Source organism: Dasypus novemcinctus, chromosome 2 (assembly GCF_030445035.2).
Source record: "Dasypus novemcinctus isolate mDasNov1 chromosome 2, mDasNov1.1.hap2, whole genome shotgun sequence".
NCBI classification, from domain to species: Eukaryota; Metazoa; Chordata; class Mammalia; order Cingulata; family Dasypodidae; genus Dasypus; species Dasypus novemcinctus.
Window position 1 is genome coordinate 128,816,088 of NC_080674.1, and position 19,061 is coordinate 128,835,148.

General features: G+C 37.9%; 1 protein-coding gene across 3 annotated transcripts in view; it reads left to right on the forward strand.

The window, feature by feature from the left end:
- Positions 1-18,849, forward strand: part of LOC101420085 (zinc finger protein 474) — a 79,254-nt gene extending 60,405 nt beyond the window's left edge. For 2 of the 3 annotated variants that reach the window (XM_058277675.1, XM_058277664.1), the window contains 2 exons: positions 17,034-17,078; positions 17,542-18,849. In XM_058277675.1, coding sequence (XP_058133658.1) covers positions 17,034-17,077 — 44 coding nt within the window. In that variant the 3' untranslated portion in view covers position 17,078; positions 17,542-18,849. The remainder of the gene's footprint in view (positions 1-17,033; positions 17,079-17,541) is intronic. The other variant, XM_058277679.1, reaches the window with a different exon arrangement.
- Positions 18,850-19,061: the final 212 nt, after the last annotated feature.

Here is a 19,061-nt window from a genome sequence, read left to right on the forward strand (position 1 = left end):
AATAAACTATAAATGAACAACACAAGACTGCATATAACTGTGCTAAATGGTGTTGCACAGGCTCTGACTCCTGCAGCCAGTGGTTCTGGAAAGACTGAAATCATTTGAAAACCTCAAAGGAGAGGAAGGTTGGAGCTGGTCCTGAGAGAATGAACAGGTCAAGGCAAGGGGCAGGGGAAGGTGTGTGGGAGAGGACATTAGATGGTAGCTCAAAGAAGAAAAAAAAACAAAGTACAGGTTTCACAAAGTTGGATATGTTTGTTTCCAATCTAATTGGCCTGTTTTTCTTTGATACTCCCTGGGATTTGTCTGCAGGATTTCCTGATAATTTGATAAGACCTGTTATTTTGCCTTAACCTGCATTTTCTAGACCACAGCTTCCTAACCAGTGTACCAGTTATTGATGTTCAAATACATTAAGCTCTTCAGCCCTTAGGTCTCTGCCAGGGCCTATAGTGGTCACCGCAGGCTCAAAGCAGCTTGCCTCATTGATTAAGACCAATATGGAGTACCTACAGCAGCATTTTCTAGAGGCACTATAAGGTGAAACGTGGTAAGAAGCATTATAGACTCTGTTGGTAAGTAACATCGACCACGCGGAGGATGTATAAAGACTTTTACCTTCTGGAGTGTGGAATCAACTTTAAAGAAATTATCAAAGTTAACATTTTAGTTACTTTTTTGGATAAAATTGCTATTTCTCTTCCCCTTCTACTTTCTTCCCAACTTCTTTCTCACCTTCTGTCACCAATATGGTGTTTTCCAGAGAGATGAAGCAGCCAATGAAACAGTTCCATATACTTTTAGCAAAGTGGGTAGAAGGAAAACTTACATATTGCCGAGGTAATCAGGGAGGATTACCAGGGAAATTTGAAAGTGGGCATTTTGTGTGTAGAAATGACCTGGAAGAGCAATGATGTGCCAAAAGTCAGAGGAATAGCTTGAGCAAGATGGAGTGGCGGGAGGGTGGGAATGCAGGATTTCTGTGCAAGGAAGGTGAGGGGTGATGCCAATGAAGAGAACAGGGCAGTTATGGCTTCATTTCTTCCAAGTCCTCAGCTTAAAGTAGGTGCTAAAGCACATTAGGTTGTAAGATGTTCCTAGATTTTCACTAGGACAGCATTGGACAAGATGACCAGTGAAGGAAGATTGTGAATGAGTGGGCACAAAGATTTAGAAGGGTTATCAGTCCATCTTTCTCATTTTGTTCCTATATCTCCTAATTCCTAATTTTCATTCGTTCAAAATATCCTTGTCTCTGTTCCCATCCATTCCATTTCTCTTGGTAAGCAGGTTCATTTCACACAGCTGTTTGATAAACACTCTCTAGCCATAAGAGGGCAGTATTTGGAAGCAATGAATGTAGAAATCCCCATGGTGCAATCACAGGCATAACCAGAGAGACTTTCTCATTTTGTTTACTGTAATCGTAGTCTATACAAGGGGCATGTATTATTTATCCCTGAAGTCAAAACAAGTGACTCTTTTTAAAGGCATAATCATAAGGATATAGTTATCAATATGGCTTCATAGTAGATCATGTTTTAGCCAGTTTTCTGACAAAACTTACACAGAACATAGAAGGCAAATATCTAGACATGACAAGCAAAAAGCAGGGGTGATTCAGGCAAAGTTGTTGCTTTACTTTAAGTATGCAGGTTTTTATTATGCAGTTGGGCAGGTAAAATTTATATTCTACCCATTTTTTCCAAAATGTACCAGTCATTCACTAACTTTCTCAGCATGTGTTTAATGAGCACCTATTATGTGCCAAGTACTGACTGGACACTGGGAAGGTAGGTTAGTGATGCACAAAGAAGGGTGTTGGATCATACAGAGTGATGACATGGGTTGGAAAACTCTGGATTGTTGAAGGAAGAGAAAGTTCTAAAAATAGATCAATGGAAATTAAAGGGGACACCTATCCCACCCCAGGTGCATGGTGTGGAGGATAAGGGAGTCAGACAGTGTCATCAGGGAACAGCTCTGTGTTAGTTAGATTACGAAGAATCATTTTGAACATTTAGAGAGAACATTGAGGGCACAGGGGATTGTGCTGCTGCCAGATCATGAGGCTATAAAGGAAAGGTTTTTAGGTGAGAAACAGAGCAGATTTCATAGGCATCTGACCTCTGCAGCCACAGAGGGCCCACACATAGAAGGATCCTGTGCTTGCCTTAATGCTTTGCTGTCACCATCTTTAACTATTTATTTTGAACAAGGAGCCCCACATTTTCATTTTGTACTGGGCCCTGTAAATTATTTAGCCAGTCCTGGCAGGCATAAGTCATAGATATGTGGAAGTTTGGGTAAAGTAAACCTAGGAAATTTACAGATCTCTAAGTGAAAAAGTCTTCATGATGCTCTGAGAAGCTTGAATTCTGGTGGTATTTACAGTAAACAGAGTGTAATGCTCCATGAAATCAGTCTTGATGGTCTTTTAGGGAACAACGGTTCATCAGTTATAATTAAAGCCTCCTTCTAAGGATGGGTACTGGGCATTTTTTGAGGATAAGGCGGGAGGGGTTGGGAGCAGGGCGCCTAGGGAGAGCCAGTTTCTGGGAAGCACTTACTGTTCTGTGGGTCTGACCTTGAGTACAGGGAGCTCTGAGGCCTCTCTGAGGTTCTGGGCACTCGGTGCTCATTCACTCCCTTTCTACACTGCAGGGCAAGGTGTGGTGGTGGATTGAAGTTGTGTGTGGAAGACAGGTGGTCTACCAGACGTCACACAGCCAGTTAAATGTTTGAATGCGATAAAATACATTCATCTTTTCCCTTACAGTTTTTGGGTATGATGTCTAGCTTAAAGAACCTTCTCAGTCCCTAAAGACTATACAAAAAGTCTCGTAAGGTTATTCTAACAATTTTTAGTTTTTATGTTTAGTCCTTAATTCATTTGAAATTTTATTATTACATGGTACATAATACAGATCTGTTTTCCCAAATGAGGTTAGTTTCTCCAGCACAAATTATTAGTTTATCCAATATATAAAAAGGTCTTAATTTACTCTGGTAAAAGAGTTCCAAAGAGTATAATGGGACTTTTTTGATGGATGAAGTAAATGTGATTTTATACACCTCAATATTATCTACAACAACCATATTCTCAAATTTTCTTTCACATATATAACCAAAATTTTGCATTCTGAATCTTATCCTTGTGTTCTTAAAATGTAAATTTCAATAAATACAATGGACAGTTAAAAAAATAAAAAATAAAATAAATAAATAAATAAAATAAAATAAATAAATAAAAGGGTCTATTTTAGAATGTTCCATTCTGTTCTATTGATCTATTTTTCTAACTTGGCAACATTATTACACTGTTTACACGATGATATATTTAGAATGTATTTTGATATTGTGTGTTCTTTTTCAGAAATTTTCTTGGCTCTTCTAACTCATTTCTTCTTCTTGATGAATTTTAGAATCAAGCTTGTCAAATAACATAAATAATTCTACTAGGATATTGATTTTTATTAAATCAAATTGATAAATTAATGTAGGAAGAATCAGCATTTTTATAATATGGGCTCTTTCCATTCAGGAACACAGTATGCAATTTACACTTAAAACCATAAATCTTCGATCCTGAATTCCATCCATCCATCCTAATTTGTTTGTTCATTTTGCCAATAACTCAATCATTTTGCACATGTACGACTTTTTGCAAACCTCTCTTATCTTCCTTTTCACAGTCATGCATTTTCAGATAACTCTTAGGAATAGTAAATATATGGGGAATTGAGTTTGAGGACAGAAAAAATCTTCACAGCCAGAAACTCTCTAACTACTTGGAGCTCCTGTTCGTTTCTTAAATGTACACTGTTCAATTGAATTGTTTCTTCTCTCAAGGGTTCTAGAAAAGATTTAGAAAGCTTTCCCTTAGACCCTGAAGATGTCCATATCAATTTCTACATTCTAACTAGATAGTTAAAATATAAAGCCATATGAAATTAAATGCCAAACATGATTGCAAATCAATATTGAGTTAGAAAAGCACTCCACAGAGCTCACTCTATTTTTCAGAAAACCAAAATCTTCAGTAAAACCCATCTTGTAATATGAGGATATTCACAAAAAAAAGAAAATAATCTTTATTCAGCCAATTCACTTATTAGCCTGTCCAAAGCTAATCAAGGCATATGATTAATAATATACCCTTAAAATTGCATCCTGGGAAATGTTTTCACTTAGTTTTAATGAAAAACACACTTGGAAGCAACTGAGGGCTGTGGAGAAGCCAGTAGTTATCCTTGTTTATGACTTAGCATGAGTTTAGAGACTAGTTGATGCTGAAGGCTAAAGGTTGCATTTCTTTTCCATCAGTATTGTTCCAGCCAAACTGAAATCAAAAGACTGGCAGAGGTCGGAGGGCATTTAGCATGCAAAAGAAGCCAGAGGCCAGAGATTAAGAATCAGAGATGGTGGACTGTCTGATGAAAGCATAGAGCCCAGCAGGTGGCAATAGAGGCTCTTCTCTTCCCTCCATGTACAGGCATTTTAAGTTACCCAGTTTCTTAACCCAGGTTTAAGTTTATCTATGGTCTCCTTGTTCTCACGGAAATAAGGGTAGGAGGAGAGGGAGGAGTAGGGAGAAGGAAAGCTTGTACACAAAGCATCAGCTCTTGAGAAGGACTTCGCTTTCTCAAATCACTGAAGACTTCTATTCACTAAAAGCATGTATATTTCAATAACTTCCTGACATGTTACCATTTTAAGGATATATATATATTTATACTTTGGGAGAGACCATAAAATTTAATCATCATTAGTTTGCAGCTTAGAGCTCTTAGCACACCATTTGTACAATTTATTAGTTCAAAAGGAGCACACTGAAATCCTTGAACTAGTAGTGACTGTTATAAAAAGCAAAAAAATTTAAAATTTCAAGGGCTTCAATGCACTAAGAGAGCCAAGAAGTCCCCAAGGAGAATTTGAAAAAGGGAAGCTTCTAGACTAGGAGGGATTAGTATTTCCAGGTCACACAAAAGTAAAAGAAGAGATTATTCTATATGATATTTCTCAAAGATCTGTCCTTAAAGAAGACAGGCATTGCTTTTAGGGTCATTATTTTATTTTATTTCTTTTTTAAAGGTACTCGGTGGAAACAGTATAGATTCTGGAGCACATAGTTTGAGTTTAAATCCCACCTCCACCAATGATTGCTATGGAATTTTGAATAAATTACTTACCCTTTTTGTGCCTCAGTTTTGTCATCTGTAAAATGGAGTTAGTGTTAGTATTTATCTCAGAGGGTTGTTGTGAGGAATAAATGTAAATCACTTAGAGCAGCATCACTTAGAAATACTCAACAAATATTACCTATTATGGTGAGATAGCTGGTGCTCAGTGAATACTTACTTGTTCCTTTATATTTCCAAGCCTCTCTTAAAGTTAATTTGAGGCTATATCCTTAATTATAGTCAATGAACTGGAGTAGAAGGGCTGAAGCAGTTAAGATCCCATGTGCCCTGCTGAGCGCTCTCTTTCCCTGATGAAGAGGACTCAGAGGCCCGGTGTTCCAGAAGGGGTAACTCCAAGATGGAGGAGAGTGACCCAACCCCCGTCAGGCTACAATGGGAGTGAGAAATAAATTTTATTATTAAGTCACTGAAATTTCAGGGTTAATTTATTACCACAACATAGCTTCACTATGTAAGGGAAGACATACAATTTGTATTTATTTGGGTTTCTATATAAGTATTGTTATTTCTAGTTAATGACCAATAAAATGTCAAGATGGAGTAGGAATCAGACTGACTTCCAGTTCTTCATAATCAGAGTGGAATCTCCTTTAAAGCAGGACCTTTATCCATCTTATTTACCATTGAAATCTCAGTACCTAGAGATTTGCCTGGCACATTATAAGTGCTAAATACATTTGTGTGTGTATGTGTGATGGTACTGAGCATTTTTAATATGCATGGCATTCTGCAAAAATTGTAGAGTACACAAGAAAGTAAAACCATGGTCTCTGCCATCAGACAAACACACTGGTTTTCTCCCCTACCCACCCCACCCTGAGCCCAGGTACATAAACTAGCCACATGACTGCTTCAGCTATGAGATACTGTGTTCAAATGCTCCTTTATGCCACGAACTGAAGGAATTCAGTTGATGGAGTGCTCAGAGAGGGCAGCAAACAACTGGGACATAAAAGAAAAGATAATAGCTCAGTTGGTTAGAGAGAGAACCAGGCAGTGAAACAGCCAGTAAAGACCCAGCATTCTATATACAAGACGACAAATTTTAATGAGACAGGACCAGATAAGAAGAAAATGTTTTGGAAAGGAAAAAGAAAAAAAAGAACCGGATACTATGGCAAATGTCATGATGTGCTGCCCAGATTCCCTCTTCAGGGTTTATACACCCACTCTCCTAGCTGCTGAGAGTGTTGATAGGTGAAGACTCTTTGCTGAAACTCCTCCAAAAATGACCTTCAGCTGACCACTGGCACCCGAACCAAAGTCTCATCCCCTTCCCTGGGGCAATCCACGCCCAATCCACACCCAATGAGTGATGTGAAGCTTGGGCCCTCTTGCCTCAACAGAGGGGTGGCTGTGCAGGACCTCCCAGATCCAGAGCCATGGGATTTTCAGAGATCTTTGTTGTGACTGTTGTGACGGTAATCACAGCCTAACATCTCTTTCTGAACAATCCTGCTTCCATCACTTCTCTGCAGATTCCCAAAGCAGGTCCCAATACTTCTTGCTTGCAAATCTCCATCTCAACATCTGTGTGGAGACAGATAGGTAAACATAGATGGTCACAAAAGTGAAGAAGAGCTTAGGTTTGTTGGGGTAGGAAAAAGGAGAGCCCCTAAAGACTTCTGAGGTAGTGAATGACAGGCAGGAAGGATGGTGCCCAAGAATGGAATGGAGGGTAAGTGGAGGTAAAGATCAAACATTTGGAAGGGCAGAAACTGCTTTCAAAAATTCTTCTAGATCATCTATGGAACACTTTAATGGAGTCCCTTTGTCTAGACTCTAGAATGTTTGCCTGAAATCTATCTACTCTTTCCAAGTCCACTTAGGACTCTGAGGTACATGTCTAATGAGGTTTAAAAGGGATTCAAATTCCTTCCTTTGTTCTACTTCAAACAGAATCACTAGAGCAGAAATGAACTTGAGGAGTCACCAAAGTTAAGGAATGAACTCTGGGTTTCTTGAAAAAAATCTCAGCATTCTATGACCTTTCACAATAGAGAACTGGGAGTGCTACTGCTTCATTCTTACCAATCAGTTAATAGCATTTAGTGGTAGCATTGGCCACCAAATTAAAACCAAGATGACAGGAATATTCTGTCAGGAGAGAGAGAGATAGAAAGAAACAGAAGCCAGAGCATATGGCCAAGAGTAGCTAAAAAGTGATGAGAAGATATGGAAAACATTGATCAAGGAATATTGTTGATCATTGGATGTGTTGAGTTTCCCAGACATAACTTACTTTTAGGATATTTCTCTACACTGCTAAAAAGATAGTTTCTCTCTTACCAACTTTCTCTTGCCTTTGTATCTATTGTTTCAAGGTTGGTTTTAAAGATACCAGGAATACCAAAATGTCACATCTCACATGCTGATCACTTTTATTTTATTTTATTTTAAGATTTATTTATTTCTCTCCCTTTCCCCACCCACCGCCCCATTTGTCTGTTCTCTGTGTCCATTTGCTGCGTGTTCTTCTTTTCGTCCACTTCTGTTGTCAGTGGCACTAGAATCAGTGTTTCTTTTTGTTGCTTCATCTTGCTGCATCAGTTCTCCATGTGTGCTGTGCCATTCCTGGGCAGGCTGCACTTTCTTTCACGCTGGGTGGCTCTCCTTACAGGGTGCACTCCTTGTGCGTGGGGTTCCCCTACGCGGGGGACACCCCTGCGTGGCAGGACATTCCTTGTGCACATCAACACTGTGCATGGGCCACCTCCACACGGGTCAAGTAGGCCCAGGGTTTGAACCGCAGACCTCCCATGTGGTAGACGGGTGCCCTAACCACTGGGCCAAGTCTGCTTCCCACTGATCACTTTTAGAATGATGCTTATTTGACAAAAATTATCTGCAAATCTAATAAATGTTGTAAATGAAGTCTCAGAAAACTATTATTTTGGCTGGAGCAGTTCTAGAAGTCTTGATTGAATATTGAAATAAAAATTTGGGCGAAAAAAAAGTAAGTTTCTCCAAATGTTTTTATAATAGGCCATTAGCTCAAGTGAGCTTGGCATGCTATACTGGTGATTCCAGACTGATGGAGCAGATGTTATAAGGTGTAAATGTGGGGATTTATGTATTCAAAGGAAAGAACAAAGGTGGGCCATCTGAAGGCAGGATGTGTGCAATGAATGGTTTTGACATAATGAGCCCAGTAGGATGGGAATTATCTGCCATCTATGCTCGCACTACAAACATTTATTGAGACTTTACCTTGTGCCAAGTGTTGCAAAGGGTGATTTTAGCAAAATTTATGAAGAACTAAAAATGGTAAGGCTCTCTAAATTCAGAAAGAAGAGGGAAAGAGGAGAGACAAATTGGGGAAAAGGACCAAAATTTATAATTGGGCAAATCAGGAGACCTGAGCCTAGACTGAGTGACTCTTGTGAGAAAAAGATGCTCAGTGAAATTTCCTGATGAGACCCAGGAGTCACAAGCTGAATCAGATCATATGACTTCTGGGAGCAGAGGTTCAATGTGGCATTAGGGAGTAGTTACAAGAATGTCTCCTGGAGTCAAGCTGCCTGAGTTTACATCTCTGGGACATTGGTTAGGTTCTCTAATCTCCTGTCCCTCAGTTTCCACATCTACATGATGAGGTTTGTAACAGTTCCTCAAAGAACTGTTGCTAGAAACTAATGAAATAATTCATGGAGAGTGCGCAGCACCATGCCCAGCACTCTATAAAAGTCCTTGAATAGATTTGCATATGCTATATGATGGTGGGAATCTGGGGGTGGGGGTGAGGGCTAGCACTGGAGAAATTAAAGGGGTAGTTGTCCTTAGGTATAGTCCTCGCAAAAGCCCTCCCTCAATTCCCTAGATAATGGGAATGGAAAAATCACCCAGCAAAAGCAGCATCAAGAACAAAGCTGCGACACTTTCTCTTTGGGGTCGTTCATCTTACTGCAGACATCCGTACAGACATGCAATTTCTCTTCTCTTAAGTTTATAACTCGTACAGAGTCTTAGCTTCTGATAGACTGCAGTTCCCTTCTGGTGAGACTTAAGCAATTTTCTCAATTTTTGCTCAATAAGAATAATTCACTCTAAGTGCCGAGTTTGCATAAATAGTTTCTGACAGATGAAAGTTTATAAATCCTGAAGAGCATTTTATTATTCCTTAAAAAACCTTTACCCTTGCTATCTGTATGCCTTGAGGATTTGTTGTACGGGAAGGGCCCTCATTCCAAAGAAAAAAAGGCAGCAGTGTGTTTTTTTCTTGAGAAATTAAAAACAACAACAACAAAAAACAGGCGCCATGGTCCTGCAGGACTGAGGCTTTCTCATATCCAAAACTTCAAACTTTGTTTTAGTGTATCATGCATTAGCAAAAGCAGGAATAAGCAAGATTCACAAGATTTTCGTGCCACCACTGCTGAGTCATTTCATGATAGGCGACAGAGGGCTTTTCTTCTTTTTCTTTTCCCCTTGCAACCCCTAACATATCTGAACTCCTGCTCTGGAGTCTTTAGTTGGTCTTTGACAAAGCAGCTACATGTTAAGCAGAGTTTTGTTTTGTTTTGTTTTTTTTAAAGATTTATGTATTTATTTAATCCCCACCCCTCCCCCGGTTGTCTGTTCTCTGTGTCTGTTTGCTGCGTCTTGTTTCTTTGTCCGCTTCTTTTGTCGTCAGCGGCTCAGGAAGTGTGTGTGGCGCCATTCCTGGGCAGGCTGCACTTTCTTTCACGCTGGGCGGCTCTCCTTGCAGGGCGCACTCCTTGCGCGTAGGGCGCGGGGGACACCCCTGCGTGGCACGGCACTCCTTGCGCGCATCAGCACTGCGCATGGGCCAGCTGCACACAGGTCAAGGAGGCCCGGGGTTTGAACCGCGGACCTCCCATGTGGTAGACGGACGCCCTAACCACTGGGCCAAGTCCGTTTCCCGAGGTTAAGCAGACTTAAAGTAGCCTTTGAAGGGCTATTTTGACTTTCACATGCTCCAGCTAAGAATAAATGAAAATTAAGAGAAATTATTTAGTGTGACCCAAATAACAATAGATTCCAACAAGAGAGAGGCCTAGCATTTTCAGGGTCTCATCCCTATTTTCTGCATCCACCTTTAACTCCCATCAGATATGCAATCATTTGATAGATGGGATATTCACCCACTGCTCTTTGTCTGAGCTGGACACTTGACTTTTTAGCTTTGCACATGTCTTATATCATCCTCCTGATGTTAGCACGTTTGTGAGCTGTGCAGAGTACTAGACAATATCTTGTGTATATATATATGCACGTATTTGTATACTAATGAAGGTCCTTGAAAAGAAATCTTCCAGAGACATGGTGCTAGAGACAATTCTCCAGGAGACTATTGTGTTTCTGTACTTCTTATGAATGTGATACTGAGTGTCCTTTTTTCTGGGCCACCTTCTCAAAGATATTTGCAAAGTGGACAGCTTTAGAAGACCAGGGTCTCCCTCCAGAGCGAAGGGCAGGCACACTTACTGCCCATTATAAAAGATGTAGGCTCCCTGAGCTCAAGGTTCCTCTTGTATAACATAACCCACTATGTGTGCTGTAGGTGTCGCCTGGCCTCTTCTTATTATCCTGAGGGATCTGAGGCTCAGGGAGAACATAAAAGTGCTGCTACTGCTATTCCTGTAATAAACTGCTTTTTTTGTCTCTGACTCAAGAGTCCCATGTCTTCTGCCAGTAGCTGTGAAACTGTGGTGAGGTAACTTGTTTGCTTGTAAGTTAAAATCTCAGATTCTATCCAGTTCTGGACACATAATTTCGAATTTCAAATGATCCCAAGAAATAAAATGTCTAAAACCCTAAGAAGCATTCTTTTTTTTTATGTTTTGACTATGTCTTTTTATTAGAATGTGACAATATAACAAAAAATTCTAGTAGACTCAATTCCAGGAGAAGTTTATAGTAGAGAAAGGAATAGTCAGTGGTCAGATATATCTGTATAGCTATCATACATGCAATTCAGATGCAATGCATTCAAAACCAAATTATTTTTATTTCAAATCCGTTCCTCTCCTGTGTTCGCCTTCTCTACTAATGGAATTATCATACCATTCACCAAGTGGAACTTCACGGTAGTATTCAATTTTTTCCTTTCTTTTACCTCCCGAAAAACCAACTCCTACTCAAATTAATCTTGAAGTAGTTCTCAGATTCATTTCTTCCCCCTCTATCCTCACTGCCACTCTCTCAGTTCAGGACCAAATTCTCTCAGAGGAGCATTGTCTCATTCTCCAAATTATCCTCACTGCTCCAGCCTCTCTTTTCCCCAGTCCACTACATACACTGTCATCAGAGATATTTCTAAACTCACATCTGTCCATGTCAACCATGATCAGGTTTCTCTGAGAAGCATTCTTAATGTTTTGACCATTATGACATCACATCAAACTGCTCATCATGTTCCAGTGCTTTCTAAAATTCTCAGAAACTCATCCTGATAATGTGTGCAACAGTGGCTGTACTCAACAACGTTCTCCTTGAATCCTTATTTCTGGAAACTTCTAAGAAGTTGGGGGGAAAATGCATAATAAACTCTCAGACCACTTGCTAAGTGTTATCAGATCTTTGCTCCGTGCACTAAGGAATAAGTAAATGGTTAGGACAATTCATGTTCAGCAAGAACACAAAAGTTGTCCCTGCTCCCAGTATAGTTTGGCACAGTGAAACCCAAAATTGATATGTCATTCTAACCCATTCATTTATTTAAAGTAATTCATTAATTTAAAAAAATTTTCCCATGGGTGAACAAGACAAGCACAGTTCCTGCTTTCATGGAAATTATAGACTAATGGGACAGAAAATATTTAAAATAATAACATAAAGCATAGGTAACAAATCATAAAATAGAAAGGAAATAAATTCTATGAGATACTATAAATCATGATATGAGAGGATGTAATTGGGAAGTTGTTAGTCTCTTAAAGTTCAAGTCACACAGGTAGGCAAATAACTACTCTATAAAACTTTTTGGACAGTTGAGAAATTTTTCCTTTTTTTTCTTCTTTTTTTTTTTTGCCTTGCCTCTAATAGGTATACAAAACTTAGAAAATACATGGTCGTTGCAATTTTACTCTAATAAAATAACATTTCCCCTGAGTAAAATGCACTTTTGGAAGGCTTCACTAAGATCTCTCTAGAAAAAGAAGACATTTCTTCCATTGACAATCTTTGAGAAGTTGAAACTTGTTGGGCATTTTGTAGGAATTAGAACCTGGACAGAGTCTAAAAAACAAAACAAGTATACTTAAAGCATGAAAGAATTTTCTCACCTTTCCCAGCAATGTTTTATAACTGTATTAAAGTGACTATAACACCTAACTGTTAAATATTAAAATAGGTTCAGCTGAAATAATGAGGTTGGGGGGGAGCTACATATAAAATTATGGTTAGTTACAAACATTCCGGATAAAATGAACAGAAACTTGTGGAATTTCTTACGTAACAGCTCATTTCGCAGGTTTGATGTGAGCAGAAATATTAAAGAACAGACAGAATCAGCTGGAATTCTGGGACAGAAGAGAGTAGTTTCTCATAGCTGTCTATCTCTGTCTTTCTGTCCCCGTATGTGTGTGAAGTTAGGTACATTTATCTTCAGTTTTCTAAGTATTTCAAACAACAACTATTTGAATTATTCTAAATATAATTTACTAAAACCTGTACATTTGCCTACTGCTGGCAAGATTTAGTCATAAAATCCAAGAAATAAAGCCTATTTTAAGTGGAAAGGAAAAACGGATGGACTACAGAGGAATTTCATTGAGGGATGGTTTAAAATAAAGAAGGTATTATTATGTTTCTCTAGATTAAAGGACCCTAATTCAATTGAAATTCTTCTTTTAAGGTGGTACCAGAAAGAAATTTATTTTTCTTTGTAGTGATGGTAGGACTTGAAATAACTTAGCTAGTAATTAGTTACTTCATGGGGGAAAAAAATCTCATTTCTGTTTACGTTACCAAAAATGAAGGCAAAGCAGCCAAGATGTGGTACACCAGTTCTCTTCCATCTGCAATAGTAGATGTTTAGCTCTATTTTTCTCTGAATGCTGCATGTCTATCTGGTTGAGTCTGAGGCTTTCTCCCAAGGCACACAGAGTTCATTCCTGCTATCTAGAAAACCATGTTATTCCCAGTTATTGCTCCTGTTTTAGTGAGCCTCACTGAACAGCTCATTTTTGGAGCAGGGATTGTTCAACCCTCATCCCCCAAAGCAAATATGCACCATATTAGTGTATAATTTCTACTTTCTTTTCAGAGCGTTATTAGGTGAGAGTGTTTTCTCTAACTCTGTTAGTACATAAACACCTTTTCCTTCAACATTTTAACTTTATGAGAACGTCATCCCTGCCATCAAGGTCAAATAAAAGTTCAAAAGTTTACAATCCTTTTCTTCCACTTACTCATCCTTATGAGAAAGGGAACTCTGGAGAAAGGTATCAGTCTAGGTAAAAGGCCTTTTTTTTTGCATAAGAAGCAAAGCTTCACTGATTTTATTGCCTGTGTTTGGAAACAACTACATAGTGTTCAGTTTCTTCCTTCAGCTCAAACCAACAATTATGTCATCTAACAAAATCCTGGCACTTTCTGTAGGATTCTTGGTGATTTATCTTTATTATATCTTGTAAAATAATGTAAACAACTGACTTTTATTGTATTAATGAAGGAAATTCTCCTGCTGGGCCCAAATGACTCTCAAAATGCTCCAACAATGTAGTGTAGCAGTGGTCCAAAATGTGTTATTCAATTGCAATGAATGTACCATACTAATGAAATGCTGATGTGGGAAAAGTGGGAGGTGTGGGGAGTGGGGCATATGGGAACCTCCTATATTTTTCAATGTAACATTTTATGTGATCTACGTATCTTTTAAATATAAATTAAGAAAATATTTTTTAAAATAAAAAATTTTAAAAAAAAGGAATAGTTGTATTGGGCTTATGTTTATGACATTCTTAGTCCTATTTGTTTCTACAAGGGTGTATCTCAGTGACACTATGTGAAAGCTTTGTATAATGTAAACCATCTCCATTTAATGAGTCTGAAAGTAAAGCAAGTATTTTCTTTTTACAAATGTTATCCTACGTAGAATTTTCCAATGACAATTTAAAGCACTGCTTTAAAGTGATTCAATGAAAGATTTTAAGTGGCAAAGAGGAAGAGCTCTTGCTGGTCTGTGTATCTCCTTATGTCTCCTAGGTTCATAAGTAGAGAGAAGTTTTCCTTGACTATTGATTTTCTGGAACAAAATCAATTAGGGACCTTTAAAAATAATACAAAATTGAAGACACCAGTCCCATGGATTTTTGTTTAGTCAGTTTGAGGCAAAACTTTGAAATCAGTGTTATTTATATAAGTCTCTCATTTTAATTTAAGATATGTCATGTTTAGGAAAGTTTTTAAATCCATAGGATACTTTATTTACTTTTCCTTTAATGGTTGTTCATGAAAACATGAAGAAATAAAACAATGACCCCTGGTCATGCCAAAATAAATGTCCCAGTGCTTTTCAAAATTTATATTTCAAAGCCAGTATTATAGTGGCAAATCACAAGATTGTAAGGGAAGAGCCAGATCAAGTAAAACCTGACCTTTTTTCCTTTAAAAACTTTCGAAGTAAGCTTATGAAACATGTCACATGGTCTTTGGTGACACGGTCCTGCCTTTTTACAGGAGTGCCTGCATGTGTCTACCAGTCAGGATGAATTAGGACATTCTATGGAAATGAATAGCCCCTTAATCTTAGTGGCTTAATACAGCAAAGTGTGTTTCTTACTTATGCTACATACAGACCCAGATGATCGACATGCTCTACAGCACGTTCTTTCTGCGGCCAGCTGACAGAGCAGCTTCTGTCTAGAGTATTCCTGATTATTGTGGCAGAGGGGCAAAGAAGACATGGCAGACTACAAAGAGACTCTTAAAGCTTCTGCCCAGAGAGAGTCTCACAGCCATGCCTGAATTCAATAGACAAGGATAAAAAATCTCCCCACAGGGAAGGGTATCAAATATTTATGAATCACTGTGCACCACAAAATTCTCTTTAGAAAATAATTAGTGCTGGTCTTAACCAAACAGAATTCATGTATTTATGTTATACCTACCATGTAGCTGACACTGTCTAGACACTGCAAATACAGCAATAAATAGAAAAGACAAAAATCCTGCAACTCTTGGGTTTTCATTGAAGGATGAGAGGAAAAAATAAGTATTCTTTTACTGAAACAAAACAAAGCAGTATGAGGAAAGAAGGGTGATGGGAGTGATGGGAATTCTATTCAGACAGGGAAGTCAAGGAAGTGGCCTGTGGGGAGATGTTCAGCATTTAACTGAACTGAAAGTGAATAACCATTCCAAGACCTGGGGAGGAGACTGAGCTAGAGAGAACAGTAATTGCAAAGGCCCTAAGGAAAAAACATGCATTACCTGACTGAGCAATTATAAGTAGGCTAGAGTGTCTTTAAAGGGTGGGCTAAATGAAGGAAGAAAGAAGATAGGTGAGATAGCCAGGATTCCAGAGAGAATGAAAAGTGAGCATTTAGAAAGCAAACACAGAATCTTTTAAGCAAATTCACTGTAAAGAGGGACAGAGATATGGGGATCACTTCTTAGGAGAGATCTTTTCCACTGTGACTGTACCATTTTATAAACCCACTAGCAGAGTATGAGAGTTCTAGTTGCTCCACATCTCACCAGATTTTGTTAAATTTAGCTATTATGAGTACAATGAGATACCATTGTGGTTTTAAATTGCATTTCCCTGATAAATAATGATATTGAGCATCATTTCAATTGCTGACAATTCTAACTTCTTTGGAGAGTGTTTTTTTCAAACTTTTTGACAATTTTAAAACTAGTTTGTTAGTCTTATCATTGAGTTATAAGAGTGTTACGTATTCTGGGTTCAAATCCTTTGTCTGATAAATGTTTTGCCAATATTTGCTTGTCATCCGTAGCTCTCTCATCTTTTCATTGTCTTGATGACTTTCAACTAGAAAAAGTTTTCAGTTTTGAAGAGACTCAGTTTATCATTTTTTTCCTTTCATGCTTCATTCTTTCAATAATCTCTCTAAGAAAATTTCCCTTAGTCTATGAATGTGTAAATTTTCTCCTGTTTTCCTCTAGATGTTTTATCATTTTGTGTATATTATTTATCTCTAAGATGATCATTTCTGGATTAAATTTTGGTATGATATGAGGTGAGGGTTGATGCTCATTTATTTCCATATTGATATCCATTTGACCCAGCAAAATTTGTTAAAAAGACTTTCCTTTTCTTATTGAATTGACTTGGCACCATGGTAAAAATAGCAATTACCAATACATTTGTTGATCTGTTTCTAGATTCTTTATTCTTGTTCTTTGTTCTATGTCTGTCATACATATGTCAGTCATATATGTCTATCATATCATATCATATCACCAACAGATTACTGTGTTGATTGCTATCACTTAATAGTAAGTCTTGAAATCAGATAAAGTCCTCCAACTTTGTTGTTTTTATTTATAAATCACCTTGATATTCTAAGTCCTTTACATTTACATATAAATTTTAGAATCAGCTTTTCAATTTCTCCAATTAAAAAAAAAACAAAAACAATACTTGGTATGCCCTTCACACACAGCCAGTGGAGCAACAATTACTAGAGTACTGTGAATAGACCTTAAACAAACACAGTTGGCATTATAGCCTGCTCCCATGGAGAGATAACACGGATGATATTGCAAACCTGGAGCTTAAATCTATTAATTGGTGCTTAAAGAGGAACTTGTGCATTGAACTTGTGCTGTACCCATATCTCTCCTATTCTAGATATATGCCTGATGATTATGATGACATCTTTTCTATTCTAGATCATATGCAGAAGGATACTGAACATGTTAAAAAGTCCTGGTAAGGTAAATTTAATTCATTTTCTAAGTAGTTAATGAATGTGCCTATAAGATAAAGGAATGGCTCTCTTAAGCACTGTCTTTATTTTGTTTGCCAAATGCTTGTCTTGTTATTGCCTATACTGCCTTTGAGTTTATGTCTAAGGCAATGCCTCTCTTCATACCTCTTCTTGCTGTCCTAGGCATAACCACTGCTGTGGAAACTGGGGTTGGCAGTTTATACTCAAACCCAACTGGTCTGCCACAATCTCTCCCTAGAGTTAACCAACAGTATAAAATAACTCAACGAAGAATGCTGTTTCCAATCAACTTTGGGAGGATACATTCTCTGAAGTTACCTGGCCTTTCTCACTCTCAGTCCAGTTTGTCATGGCTGGCCCTATTTTTGGGGTCCACTTACCACCATCATCTTTATCTTTTTAATAGGACCATGTATCTTCAAAATTCTAATTAAATTTATTTCTTACAGAATCAATGCCTTATTAATCATGTGGAGATTTCATTCAGTTCCAAACAGAGAGCTGGACCTCTCTTCTCTCAACCTCAGTAGAATAGCCAGAGAAGTTTACATCCTGTCAGGCGGGACTACTGCCCTAACCAGCAGGAAGAAACTACAGAAGAATGGCCATTGCCTCTCAGCACCCTCTTAAGAATAAGGTCATGAGCTCTCTGAGGGGAGAAATGAAGCAGGTTAGTAAAGGGAAATGAGAAGACGATCCACAACATGGCTGACAGACAACATGGCCATGAGACCCCACTGAGACTTGACCCTGACCTTGAGGTCCCAGTTAACTCTTTCCAGGACCTTCCTTTGGCCCCAGATATTCCAAACAGTCTTCACCATTGGCCCCTACTATCCATTGGTAGAGTAGTCAGTAACAGCTGGGGACGCTACCCTTAGCATTGGCAAGGGGTGGAATAATTAATAGTTTAAAAGGTGACCACATAAGTCAGAGCTCCCGCTTTCTACCTAAAAGAGACCATACCAAATCTCAGTGTGTATTTCCATCATTTTTCCCCATTTCTCAGAAAACTCTTTTCTTTTCCCCTATTTCCCAATATATTCTTTTTACTGGCCTAACTACAAAATAAAACAAAAAAGGCAAAACCAAAATCTGTTGGAATTTAGATTGTGATTGTGTTCTACCTATGGCTCAATTTGAAGGGAATGCCATCTTAGCAATATTAAGTCTTTCAGTCCATAAGCGTAGATAACTCTCCATTTATTTATATCTTTTTTAATTTATCACAACAATGGTTCATAGTTTTTAGTACAAAGATTTTGATGTCTTTTGACAGACTTATTTCTAGGTATTTTCTATTTTCTGGCACTACTGCACATGGAAGTTTTAAAATATTATTTCCTAATTGTTTGTTGCTGGTACATAAAAATGTAATTAGGTTTTGTACATTTATCTTATATTCTACAGCCTCTCTAAGTTCATTTGTTATTTCTAACAGTTTTTCTATAGATGCCTTGGGATTTAGCACATAAATAATATCATCTGCTAATAGAGATGATTTTAGTTTTCATCTTCGCAGTCTTGATGCCTTTTATTTCATTTCCTTGTCTTATTGTAATAGTTAGGACCTCCAGAACAATGTTGAATAGAAGTGATGAAAGCAGGCATCCTTGCATTATTCCTAATCTCAGATAGAAACAATTCAGTATTTTATCATTGTGATATTAGACGTAGGTTTTTCAGAGATGCTTTTTTTCCAGTTAGAAGAAGCTCCTTACTATTCTTCGTTTAATGAGAGATTTTGTAATGAGAGAGGGTCGAATTTTGTCAAATGATTTTATTGCTTCTATTGACATATCATGTAGTTTTTCTCCTTTATTCTGCTAATATGATGAATTGTTGTTTGATTTAAATGTAATGTTAAATTGACCTTGCATTTCTGAGATAAACTCTATTTGATCATAATCAATTACTTTAAATATATTTTATTCCATAGTCTAATATTTTGTTAAGGATATTAGATCTA